General features: G+C 42.4%; 1 protein-coding gene across 2 annotated transcripts in view; it reads left to right on the forward strand.

Annotated features, from left to right (window-relative positions):
* Positions 1-234: 234 nt before the first annotated feature.
* Positions 235-13,431, forward strand: part of DCBLD1 (discoidin, CUB and LCCL domain containing 1) — a 71,594-nt gene continuing 58,397 nt past the window's right edge. Inside the window, exon 1 of one of the 2 annotated variants that reach the window (XM_087865417.1) lies at positions 235-408. In XM_087865417.1, coding sequence (XP_087721543.1) covers positions 330-408 — 79 coding nt within the window. In that variant the 5' untranslated portion in view covers positions 235-329. The remainder of the gene's footprint in view (positions 409-13,431) is intronic. The other variant, XM_045798543.2, reaches the window with a different exon arrangement.

Below are 13,431 nucleotides of genomic sequence, written 5' to 3' on the forward strand. Positions count from 1 at the left end.
GAGGAGCGGCGGAAAAAAAGCAACAGGGAGCCCTGGGTACCTAGAGGGGACCGCGGGCGGCGTCTGGTACGCCTCCGGCCTCGAGACTAGCCGCCGCCGGGGACCTCGACTTCCTCCTTTGGGGGCCGGCGCGCGGGGCTGGGCGGGGCGGGCGACGCCCCCGCCGGGCTGGGCTCCCGGCCGCCCCAATGGGATTCGGTGCGGGGCCGCGGCTGCGCCCAGTCCCGGCGGCGCGCTCGGCCGCGGAGTAGGCGGCCCGGCCGGGGCAGCGGAGGCGCTGCGCTCGCCGAGGGGAGGCCGAGCGTGTCAAGCTGGCGCCCGGAGGGGCCATGGTGGCCGGCGCCCGCGGCCTCCTGGCCCTCCTGCTTGTGGTCTCCGCCCCGCCCCGGCTGCAGGCGGGCGAGCTGGGTGAGTGGAGGGCGGCCGGCGGGGCGGGCCGGGCTGGGCCTGGAGGGACCCGGCGCGGGAGGAAATGGGGTCGTCGCCTGCACCCCGCGGAGTCCTGCTCTTACTGGCCGACGGCGGCTCGAGTATAGAATAAGTTACAGAATTCCGATCGTTCCCCCACCCGACTCCTTCCTTCTCCGCTCCACAGAAGCAACTTGACACCTCCCCACGCTCTCTCTGCTTTTCCCGCAGCCGGGCTCACTCTGCTTCCAGACTTCCTGACTCCGCCGGCCCGGTGAGAAGGGACATGGCCCAGGGGTCGCGCGCTGACGACCCCGGCCGCCTTCGGGGAGGGTCGTGTGTGCGGGGACGCTGCTCTCAAGCCTCCTTTGACAGGGCTGCTCGGCACTTGGGCGGCTGGGCCCTCCGGGTCCCCTGTCCTCCCCGCGCGGCTGAGACCCTAGCGTGTGCGTTTGCAGCTTGTAGGAATGGGGGGAGAGGTTTCCCGAGGTTGGGGAGGAGGGCTGCTCTGCGGCTTCACACCTGTGTGCTGCTTGCGCCCCAAGTTGGAGTCCTATGGCTCGACTCTTTCCTGGGTGTTTGAGCGAGTCCACTCCCGGACCAGGCTGGTGTTTCTGTGGACGTGGCCCTTGGTTTCAGGTTGGACGTGATGAGTCCACAACCGAGTTTACCTCTGCCTAGCCACCTGATTAAAGTAATAAGCCGTTTTTACCAGCCCAACAAATCCTTGTAAATTAGTTCTTTACTGATAGGGCAGCTTTCTGTGATTTTTTCAGTTGTTTTTTTCTTGCCCTACTTTTGCCCCTATACCACCGAGGATATTTAATGGCACTAACTATCCAGAGTATTTTGACAGCTCCCCATCCCCAACCCCAGGAATCACAGTGAAACCAAATGCTGGCATTTTCTTCACTGAACCACGTATCCATTCCCAGTCTGAAACACGGATACTCAAAATGTTAGTACTGGTTCCTAAGTTTGCTTACATACCAGTTTCTTTTCTTTCTTGCTTGCTTGCTTGCTTTTTAAGGGTGAAGTTTAGGCAAAATACGCCTTGGCACTGACAGAATGCTACGCATATCGTAAAATTTTAATAAATAATGTGTGCTTTTATTAAATATGTAGGATTTTGATCATAGGCGTTTTAAACGTTTAAAACATGCTTCTCATGTCACTGTTAGAAGATGGGACATCTATGAATGGGTCCGACCACGTGTCTCTGCCCTACTCTGGGCCGCAACTGTCATCCATTTTTCCAAAGGAAGTTTCAGATGTTGGACGGTCATCTAGGCTGTTGACTGGGTGCTTTGTCCAGCGGTTCTCTGGGAACAAGTGTGATTGCTTAGATTCTCCCTGAGCTTCAGATTTGAGACTTGATAGCAGCTGACTGGCGGAAGATGTCATTTGAGTTTCTATGAAGCATCTTATGTGTTTCGGATGTTAAAAGAACCAATGAAGGCAGAGGTATTCAATCACACAAAAGAGCAAAACTTAGATTTGGGACATTTTACTGAAAAAAAAAAAAATCTTCCAGGAACTCTGGTCTGATACTTCTCGAGTGAAGCCATAGTCGGTGGTTTTTTTGAATATTTTTCACATCTGTGGTTTTCTCAATCAGCCCTTGGTCACTTATTTTGCAAGTTTCCATAAATTTAAACAGGCACACCCATTTTAGGTCTTGAGATAGGCTCAATAGTCAAATGGTGGTCATAAGTGATATGAGCAGTCTTGGTGCTTAGAAGAGGGCAGCTCTAGCCATAACAGTCTGTTTTCAGTAAGAAGTTGACCTCATGGATTACATTTTTACCTTCATCATTCTTGGAGCCAGCTTAGTCTAGTGCTTCTTGGGTCCGAACTTGCCTCGTCACCACTATCTCTGGAAGCTTTGTAAAGCCCCAGCCCCATGTTATGAATCAGAATTACAAATGGGTGGGGCCTGGGAATCAGCACTTTAAAAAAAATTCCCCCAGGTAATTCTGATTCTAATCTGCTTTGAGATGGTGGAAACATTTTATAATGTTAGGATTATAAAGTGTTACCATCTATGTCACAATTTAATATTACACTTTTATTCATTGGATTATGTTTCAGGAAACAAATGTGATAATTTAATCTAAATATTTATAAGCTTAGTCAATGAAATTATTCCAGTTTTTTATGTCAGAGTCTGGAGAAGCTATACTGGTTCCTTTGTAGGGTTCTGTTTGCTCGAGGGTGCTTTTGCTCAATTTATTTTTTAAAACGTGGCCACTTCTAGTGTTTATAGCCTGCTAGGCCCCAGACGCCATGACTTGATGAGCAGAATTTGGTCTGATTTCTGCTGCTTCTTATGCCTTGCTCCTCTGGAGCAACTTAACTAAAGTTAGAGATTAACACAGATTGTTTCACATGGCTTTTGATCTTACATTACATCACATATAAATTGATCTTTAGTATTAATTCAATTAGTATAAATTCATAGGCTTGGACTTAGGTCTTCTTACTTTGATTAAAAGTTTTGAGAACAAAATATCCTAATTCATGCGATGAATGTGTGCTAAAAATCCCTGATTCTCTACTCACCAAAATATTCAGATATGTATATTAAAGATCGCCTCCTTGTGATTTAAGTATTAGTGAAGAATAAAAATAAGCATTCAGTCTCTAAGGAAACTTCTAAGCATAGAATTGGATACTTTAAAATTGCCTTAAAAATTCTTTCCCACTCTAATTTGCTACTATCAGAAGGTCTGTTCTTAAATCATCACTCGTGCATATTTGGCTAGACATGGGACAGTGGATGTCTGATGTTTTGGAGAGGCTTCTTAAAAAGTGAGCACAAGTTTTTTCTGGTACCTTCTGGATCAGTGTGTGCATCGCCCCATCCTTTCCATCATCTCTGCAGTCTGGGATACTGTCTTCCCTGTTGAACTGGAAGTTCCTGAGGGAGTGACTGGGATTGTCCTTATCGTCCTAGTACCTGACAAAGGCGCTCAATGAATGTTTCTTGGGTTAAACTGAACAATCTTTTCATGTTTAGGAGATATCTTCAAATTATTTCCTAATTAGTAGAAACTAAATAATAAAGAGTCTAGTGAAGTTTATTATGAATGTTCTTTGGTGCTTCCATTAATTAATTGTGTTTAGCAAGCCTGGCTCTCTCAGCTTGCTTATTTCTACATGTCTATCTATATTTCAAATAAAAGAACAGCAGAAAGAAGGGAACGTACCAGCAGACCAAAATGTACCATATGCTTTGGCTCTAGATGTAGTTTGTAACACTCAGAAACATTAAGTTGCACCATAGAGTTCAGGAAAGAAAGAAGGTACGTTAAAGAATTCATTAAACAAACCAAAGGATACATTGGGATTTGAACTCTGAATAGTGTCGTGAACTGTATATATTAACTTTTTACACTATAAGTTGAACTCTTTAACCTTGTGGTTCTGAAACAGACTTGAAAAATCACATAGAAAACGTAACTTGGAAATAAGTTAGATATCTGACATAGGAATTATGGCTTTATTTTTAAGCTGCAAGGGGAGGTGAAATTAATTGCAACATTTGACAAAGGTTTTAGTCGTGTTAAGACAGAAAAATAAAACAAAACCAAAAAACTTGTTCAGGAAATATTTCCTGTAGAGTTTTGGACTTACTACTATGTTTGTCCTAAAGCATCAAGTCAACCCTATACATATTAGAATAACCAGTTGTTTTACATTTTTTAAGGAGATAATACACATAACCTATCTGGAATTGCACTTAGCACATAGTAAAAGCTCAATAAATGCCAGCCATCTTCCTGTTCATTACTATTTATTACTATTTATTTGACAAGTATGGGGGCCCTTTGTTTTGCCTTCCCCACTGCCTCTAGGACTCATTTTCTATCATGTTTCCCTATACTCCCAGCCATACTGGCTTTCTTACTCTTTCTCAAAGACATCAGAAACTCTTTTCTACCTTAGAGCCTTTGCATGTGCTGTTCCCTGTGCCTGGAATATGCTTGTTCCAATTATCTGCATGACTCCCTCCCCCTGCAATCTTTGTTCAGATGTTACCTTCTCAGGGAGAACGGCCCTAACCACCTATAACCCTCCTGCTATCCCCCGGGACTCCATATCCCCCTTCCCTGCTTTCAGTTTTCCCTGAAGCACTACCATCTTCCACCAGAGTATATCATTTAGACTTTTATTTAATTTGTCTGTCTTCCCCTACAAGAATGTAAGGCCCATGAGGAGCTTGCTTTGAACAGTGGCCAGCACTTGGTGGGTGCTCAGCAGGGGATGTGTGCTCAGAGAGGATGGGGGGGAGAGAGGGAGAAGGCAGTGGAGACGCAGTTCCTGCCCTGTTGTTACAGACTCAGAGCTGACTCGAGCTGAGAATCAAACCCAGGACAAGACAAAGTAATAAAATAATATGTCTAGTCCAACTGTTATTTATGGACAAAAAGTCTGAAAATATGGATTTAAACTAGAGTGATTCATTCGTGTATATTTGAAGTTTGGTTTTGAGGATAAACGCAAAAATATTGCCAGATTTTCAGATTTTATCTTTCATTAGACTATGGTGTAATTTTGCCTTTTTGCAACTAAAGAGTCATGTTGATGTCATTTTCCAGATGTTTGTTCTCTATTTTGTATATATAAAAAAATAGTTGTTTGCCTTGGGGGTGGGGGAGTGGGAGAGACTTAATTGATGGGAAAAAAACCCACATGGTGATTTCTAGCCCAATGTAGAAATAAGTTCTCCTGTGAGCCCTAGTATGCTGAATGCACTCCAACTGTCGAACTTGCCTTTCAGTGGCAGTGAAGAAGAGAGGTTTTTGTTTTGTTTGTTGTGTTTTTATTCTTGTTTTTGTTTTTTTATGGGGGAGAGGGAGGAAAATGGGGGAAAGTAGAGATGAAATGAAGCCTTTTATAGTCTCCACCAGCACCTGGTACAGTGCCTGGTAGAGAAAGGGCTCTAGGTAAGTATTTCCTGTTTCCACGCATACATGGTGTGGCTGAGGTTTGAGAGAATGAGGTGAAGGGTAATATTCACTAAGGTGTTTTAAACAGAACTGCATACATGACTATCATGATGACCTAGGAAACATTTTCTATGTATTTAGGAAAATAGCTAAATTCAACTCTGAAAAGTTGGGGAATCTCTGAGACTCCTTTGCAGACAACACCAGGAAAGCTGCCATGAATTAGGTGCTGGTAGTCTGGAGAATATTGGAGCAGGTGGTATACTGATTTGGACCGGGTGAGTCAGTGGTCCCCCCAGATCTCCAGCTGCTTATACATTGAGGGCATCCAGGGCCTGTTTTACCACGAAAACCACTGGGGACAGTGTTTAGACATTTGTGACATTAACGTATTAAGCCATATTGTCATCTATGCCTTGACTGTTATTGCCATTTCAATTTGATCTATTAATCTAACTTTTATGAACTATCTTTCTGGGAGCTTTTATGCTGTATGAAATTATACCCAATACTTACAGAAATGTCTTGTGTCTTCTATGTGGTAATTTTAGCTTAGGTGGATTTTTTTTTTTTTTTTTTTTGGTAGGACAAGCTGCAAGGAATAACACTGGAACAAGGTAGTAGCGAAGTGATTTTGTTTTACCAATTTCTCCCTAATTTTTATAAAGCTACACGGGAGCTTTTTTTTTTTTTAGCTTTATTTCTCGTAGGATAGGGCTTTCTTTTCTGACTGCTTTCACAGACATGTTTCCTAATGCTTACAAGCAGAACAGCTGTGGAACAAAGCAGGATATTGATAAATAATGTTGTACTGACCTATCATAATCCTGCAAGGAAGATGTTGCACAGAGAACCACTTAGGACAAGCTTTTGGCACACATACACATACACAAATACAACATATATCCCCACAACTAATGTACATACACACACACACACACTCTTACATACTGTCTACTATTCTCTTCTAGTAAAAATTAAGTAGACAAAATTACATATATAAAATATGCGCAAGGTGTAAAGAACAGCAATAAAACAATACCTGGACACGCGCTCTACGACCTAGTCTCTACATGCTTTTATATTCTGCTTTTTTTCAACTTAACATTTTATTAAAAGCTTTCACCATACTAATTGGGAAAAAATTCTACATTTATATTTATTTTTAGGATTAGCCTTGGGTTTTAAACTGAAAACTCATTTTCAAGTCATTTATTGCTACTGAGAATTATCTAATGGGAGAATGGAATTTTTGTCTTGGCCAACCAGCTATGGGTGTTGTCAAGATTTTTGTCTTTTGTGTGTTTCAAATAACCCTTGCTTGCTTTTGGAGTCAGAAGGACGTTGCTTGTCCATACCATGTTTGAAAAAACTATTACGTTAAATGTACTGTCAGAAAGGTAAAATGTGGGGCGCCTGGGTGGCACAGTGGTTGAGCGTCTGCCTTCGGCTCAGGGCGTGATCCCGGCGTTATGGGATCGAGCCCCACATCAGGTCCTCTGCTGTGAGCCTGCTTCTTCCTCTCCCACTCCCCCTGCTTGTGTTCCCTCTCTCGCTGGCTGTCTCTATCTCTGTCAAATAAATAAATAAATAAAATCTTTAAAAAAAAAAAAAAAGAAAGGTAAAATGTGTTTTTGGTCCTTCTTGGATGAGATTCTTAATTTATACTTACAGGGGTCAGTCTTGTCAATGATTAGACTACTTGGAGTTTATGTTTATTGATAACCATATTTGTTTTATATGGTTTTATAGTCATCATTTTCTAGCTCAAATCACAACCACTATCGTAGCCTTTTAATTCAAAGTCCAGCATGTTTACATTTTACTGGAAGGGAGAAGAACAGTCTCTCTTTCATCACAAAATTAAAATCCTTGGAAATTAGAACTAATCTGGCTCCATTTCATGATTAAATGTGTTTAGTGGATGTGCCTAAAAGTTGTATATAAGTGATCTTTCTTTCTTTCTTTCTTTCTTTCTTTCTTTCTTTCTTTCTTTTTTGAGAGGGAGGGAGAAGGGGAGGGGCAGAGGGAGAGGGAATCTCAAGCAGGCTCCCCGCCAGCATGGAGTCTGACTCGGGACTCAGTCTCCCAACCCTGACATCATGACCTGAGCTGAAATCAGGCATTGGACAGTCAACCAACTGAGCCACCCAAGTGCCCCTAAATGATTGTTTATAGAGCACTCTATTCTTGAAAAAAGGGAAAAAACCTAAAACTTTATTTCACTATTATTTCTTTTTTTTTTTTTTCAAGATTTGATTTATTTATTCAACAGAGACAGAGACAGCCAGCGAGAGAGGGAACACAAGCAGGGGGAGCGGGAGAGGAAGAAGCAGGCTCATAGCGGAGGAGCCCGATGTGGGGCTTGATCCCATAACGCCAGGATCACGCCCTGAGCCGAAGGCAGACGCTTAACCGCTGTGCCACCCAGGCGCCCCTCACTATTATTTCTGACAAAGAACAAGATGTCAAAAGTTAAGAAGTCCAGTAAATTTGAATTACCAGTGCATAAAACTTCCTACAGGAAATATAGATAAACATCTCTGGGGGGTCTCACTTAATTTTTTAAATGGCTAAGTGGATTTAATTCAGCCTTTTTATGGCTTTTCACAAAAGCAAGTTTACCTCATATTGAAATGTAGTTGATTAAAGTCTGAAGGAGGAAACTTTTGAGACTTGCTAGTCCATAGGACCACTGAGACATGAAATCTGTTTATTGGACTGCTTCCATTCTGAGGAGGTTAGAACAGAAGCTCCTTCTTTTGAGAATTACATGGACCATGATTTGCCTTTTTTCCCCCCTCAAAAAGCCCCTGCTTTGCCAACAGACTAAAATTGACGATAGTCTACAGATCGAGACTTGGCCCTGTACAGACTGTTGGTACTCGCTCCAAAGGATCTAAAGATCTTTGAGACCCTCTTGCCTTGCGGGTAGAAGATTCTTTCTTCTTTCTGTTTTTCATCTTCTTTCTTTTCCCTTTTTCATCCTTTTTGCTACAGTTGCTGTGCTATATGGCCAAGATCTTAAGAGAAACAATGTTTTCCCTCTGAGGTACTTAAAATCTATTAAAGACTTAATGGCATTTCTCCCCCAAATATTTCATTTGTGTCTCTGAGTATTCTCTTACATTACTACCATGCCATGAGCACACCTAAAAGTATTACTAGTGCCGTCTTAATATCATCTAATACTCAAGTCATATTCAAATTGCCCCAGTTGACCTAAACGTGTCTTTTTACTGCTGCTTTGTGCAAAGAAAGATCCAAACAACGTCCACATGTTACAGTTTGCTGTTCTGTCTCTTCAGTCACCTGTCATGAACCACTAAGCCCTGCCCACATGGGTTTTATTTTCCTGGCAGGAAATCAGCTACCGTGTGACACAGCTCACTCTTAAATTCAACCAACTGGCTTCTCCGTTCCGTATCTTCTCCTTGGTGCCCTATCCACTGTATTTCTCCATAAACGTGAACTTAGACCTTAAGACTTAATTGGATTCAGGCTAAATGTTTTTTTGTAAAAGTACCACAAAGGCGTCTTGTGCTGCTAATTGTATCTCAAGATGCATATATTATTGTTATTATTGGCCCACTTTTCACCACGCTAATAATGCTCAGTGACTTCAAGAAGTGACAACTCTATCCCTCCATTTGGAAGTTGCCTTTTCCCCTTATGACCTGAAAATGACCTATGGAACAGTAGTCTCTTACTCAGTAAAACTGCTCTTCCTCATCAACATTTCATTCAGTGGTTTAAGCATCCATTGACTGTTGCTTGTCCGCTCATAGTTTTTTATGTAAATAAAAAGGGAAAACCCCACCTTCGTATGGATTTTGATTTATCAAGTGGTTTTCGCATCTAATTTAATCCCAACAGTTCGGAGCGCTCTGAGGAGAACTGAGATTCAGAAAGATGGAATCATTTCCCCGGGGCACACACACTTTGAGTGTCTAGAGTGGGACACCAGGTGCATGCGCCTTAGCATCCTAGATGCCTTACGATAGTCTCCTGCCCTTCATCTTAGAGGGATGCTTGTGTCCAGGGGAGAGCAAGGTAAAGAAAAGAAGCCTTGGAGGAACACAATTTCAGGAGGTTGTTTATGCCACACATCTTTAAATTGATAGTCTTTGGTTTTTCCTAGAGGTGATCACATTTGCCACAGAAATATTAAGACTTTGCAAATCCCAGTTAGTAGGCAACCATATGATTTTATCGCATTGTGATACATTCAGTGAGGCAGGATGTGCCATGTGCAAAGGCAGCGTGATTTGGGGGACTGTGCAATGTGATAGGCGTTTTGTAAGGTTTATTTTCTCCTCCGTCAGCTCTTCTGTTTCATCCTTTAGTAGTTGCATGATAAGATGTCATATCTTTCCTGAGAGTTGCTGTTTTCTGATCAGTAAACATTGACTGCTTTTTCCTTGTATATGGTACATACATGTATGTTCCCAGAAACCTTCTCATCCTATTTCTTTGTATATTTTCCACCATATGCTCAAATAATTCCTAAATTGACACTTTTTTCCAAATGTCAGAAATGATACCCTGGCTTAAATGTAGGTCCTAAAATTTATTAATGGCTGTCCTAGACTTATAAATGAAATTTAGAGTGAAAATCAGTGTCAAAGAATTGGGAATATAGACTTGTTCTAGTTTTAGGAATAGATATTAAAATAAAACCATATAAAACCAATATCTCCAGGATTTTTCTTTTTTTAAAAATTTTTAAACATCCTTTATTTAAGTTCAATTTAGTTAACATGTGGTATATCGTTAGTTACCAGGGTAGAATTTAGGATTCATCAGTTGCATCTAACACCCAGTGCCCATTACATCAAGTGCCCTCCTTAATGCCCATCACCCACTTAGCTCAGCCCCCCTCCCACCTCCCCTCCAGCAACCCTCAGTTTGCTGCCTAGAGTTCAACGTCTCATGGTTTGCCTCCCTCTCAATTTTCATCTTATTTTATTTTTTTTATTTTTACTTTTCCTTCCCTTCCCCTCTGTTCATCTGTTTCTTAAATTCCACATATGAGTGAAATCATATGGTATTTATATTTCTCTGACTGCCTTATTTTGTTCAGCATAATACCTCTAGTTCCATCCACATCATTGCAAATGATAAGATTTCATTCTTTTTGATGGCTGAGTAATATTCCTGTGTGTGTGTGTGTGTGTGTGTGTGTGTGTGTGTGTGTGTACCACATCTTCTTTATCTATTCATCTGTTGATGGACATCTGGGCTCTTTCAAATGTTTTAGCTATTGTGGACATGGCTGCTATAAACACTGGGGTGCATGTGCCCCTTTGAATCACTATGTTTTTATCCTTTGGATAAATACCTAGAGTGTAATTGTTGGGTCATAGAATAGCTCTATTTTTAACTTTTTGAGGAACCTCCATACTATTTTCCAGAGTGGCTGAACCAGTTTGCATTCCCACCAACAGTGTAGGAGGGTTCCCCTTTCTCCGCATCCTTGCCAACATCTATCATTTCCTGACTTGTTAATTTTAGCCATTCTGACTGGTGTGGTGGTATGTCATTGTGGTTTTGGTTTGTATTTCCCTGATGCCAAGTGATGTTGAGCACTTTTTCATGTGTCTGTTGGCCATTTGGATGTCTTCTTTGCAGAAATGTCTGTTCATGTCTTCTGCCCATTTCTTGACTGGTTTATTTGTTCTTTGGGTGTTGAGTTTGATAAGTTCTTTATAGATGTTGGATACTAGTCCTCTATCTGATAAAACATTTGCAAATATCTTCTCCCATTCTGTAGGTTGTCTTTTAATTTTGTTGATTGTTTCCTTTGCTGTGCAAAGCTTTTTATCTGGATGAAGTCCCAATAGTTCGTTTTTGCTTTTGTTTCTCTTGCCAAGGATTTTTCATTTTTAAAAAGGTTCACTGCAAGATCCCTATTACCAGGGATTCATTAATAAGGGCTGTCTAAGTCTCTTGCTACTCAGAGTGTATCTTACAGGGATGAGCAGAATAGTCATGACCAAGAACTTTTTGGACATGTGGAAGTTCCAGGCCCTGCATGTTGCCTGCAGAAGGTTGAGAAACAGCGTTCTGATCTGCTGAAACCTCCGTTTACAGAGCACACTTCGGAGCCGCCTCGGTGCTGAGCACAGCGGACCGGCTTTGTCGGAGGCGGCACAGTCACCTCGCGTTAGACTGCCCCTTCGTAGCGTGGTAAAAAAGTGCTTGCTTAAATAATTAAAAAGAGAGGGTGATGGAATTTCCCAGAAGTTTTACAAGACTCCCTGAATGAAACGTGGCTATTTTCCTCATGTTAATTTTGAGACAAAAAAAAAAGTAGGACTATAAAAAAATAAATATAATGTGGGTTATGATACTAGTCATGCTGCTCAGCAGTAGCGGGAGCTTGGGCAAGTCGTAGGGCCGTCTGCCTCAGTTTACTCGCTTCCTCATTGGGTGACTTTAGCAGCTGCAGCGTTTAAGCGTGGTGTTTGATGTCTGAGGTCTCAGGAGTTCAGGCGCGGTTCAGATGGCAGCTCAGCCACTGGGGCTGAGTTACTGGGCTTCTCAGAGCCTCATGTCTTCACGCACAGAACGGGGGTAACAACAGGAGGGCGTGGGGTGAAGAGGGAGCGCGGGCTCCACCCGTGCTGTACCGGCAGTGGCCTACCTTGTGAGCTCTGGGGTGTATTCTTGGATGTTCGAGATACTCCTCTCTGTCTGTCAGTCTGGATGTATGTGTATAAATGAAATTCTTCAGAATTCTAAAAAGGAAACTAATATTATCTGTCAAATATGATCGTCAGAAGAAGATAACATAAAGTCCCTTCGAATACACCCTTTACAATATAGCTTAGTAAATGCTAAGTGTTAGCATTTTCACAATTTTATGAGTTCTTTTTTCCTAGCCCAGTAACATTTTGGTTCTTACTGAGGTTTTGAAAAATACATCTGGGAAAGTGAAAAGGTGTGTGTGTGTGTGTGTATGTGTGTGTGTGAGAGAGAGAGAGAGAGAGAGGGAGAGAGAGGGCGAGACAGAGAGAGAGAAATGTTTATAGTTTTAATTTCTAAAACTCAGGTTAACTTTATCTATACTTGGTAATATTGGATTTTTTTTCACTCCAGAGGGAAAAGCCAACGTCCGGTTACACTTTATCTGAACCCTGGCGCTATGTGTATTTAACATGGAGCCAAGGTTAGAAAGTATACCACGTTGTAGATACAGGAAAGGTTTCTCGCGTTTATCTTCACCTCCAGCAATTGCAGCTTGGACATTCCATCAGCGTCCTGACGTGACTGGTAAAGGTCAGTGGCTGCTTTTCTCTGACTCCCTTATCCTGAGCATCTCTTCGACAGAGATAAAATAGTTGTCTTAAACGCGTTGTGCTGCGCAAACAAGTTTTTTTCCCCTTTTTATCTGTGAAATTAAGAAACTTCTCTGAAACAAGGCATCCGATTTGTTACCAATTTTCCCAAAGCACTTGTAACTTAACAAAAGTGGGGAGAGTCTTCCTTTTGAATATCAGATTCACACAGTATAATTTCAGTACTGTTCTTAGAGCTCTCAAGGCCAACATCCACTTCTTTGCATCTGAGCTGTAATCCCGGAAGCCCCATCATGGGCTCTCTGTGTGTGTCCCACTTTTGAGAGCCTAGCCCAGGAGTTGGCCTACCCGTGGGCCCTACAGAACGGCTCTACCCAGGAGATGCCCACTGAGGAGGGGTTCCCTGGGAATATGACCACCTGGGTCTCCTGTGAGAGCTTTACTGTACACTTGCAAGGGCTTCGAGATGTCCTCTGGTGAAGAAAAAGGTGAGATTCTGCAAGCTTATTTATCTGCAAATCTTTTTTGGAGATGAGGGCTTGACTTCCTTCGAAGTCTCCCTAGCACTCAGAAGCGCACAGTGCCCACTGTGGGAGACACTGACCTAGCAGTGAGTGGGCCCTAGATACATACTGGGGGCTGGGGACATTCTAATGAGAGTTTCTGACAACTTAGACTTTCCAGCACTTAACACAGCCTCATTCGTCTCTACCATGCCCAGTTGCTGTTGGGCTTTTTAAAGATGAGGAAAACTGATATGCACAAAATGG

The sequence above is a fragment of the Ursus americanus genome, chromosome 11, assembly GCF_024610735.1.
Source record: "Ursus americanus isolate L20-20 chromosome 11, mUrsAme1.1.p, whole genome shotgun sequence".
Taxonomy (NCBI): Eukaryota; Metazoa; Chordata; class Mammalia; order Carnivora; family Ursidae; genus Ursus; species Ursus americanus.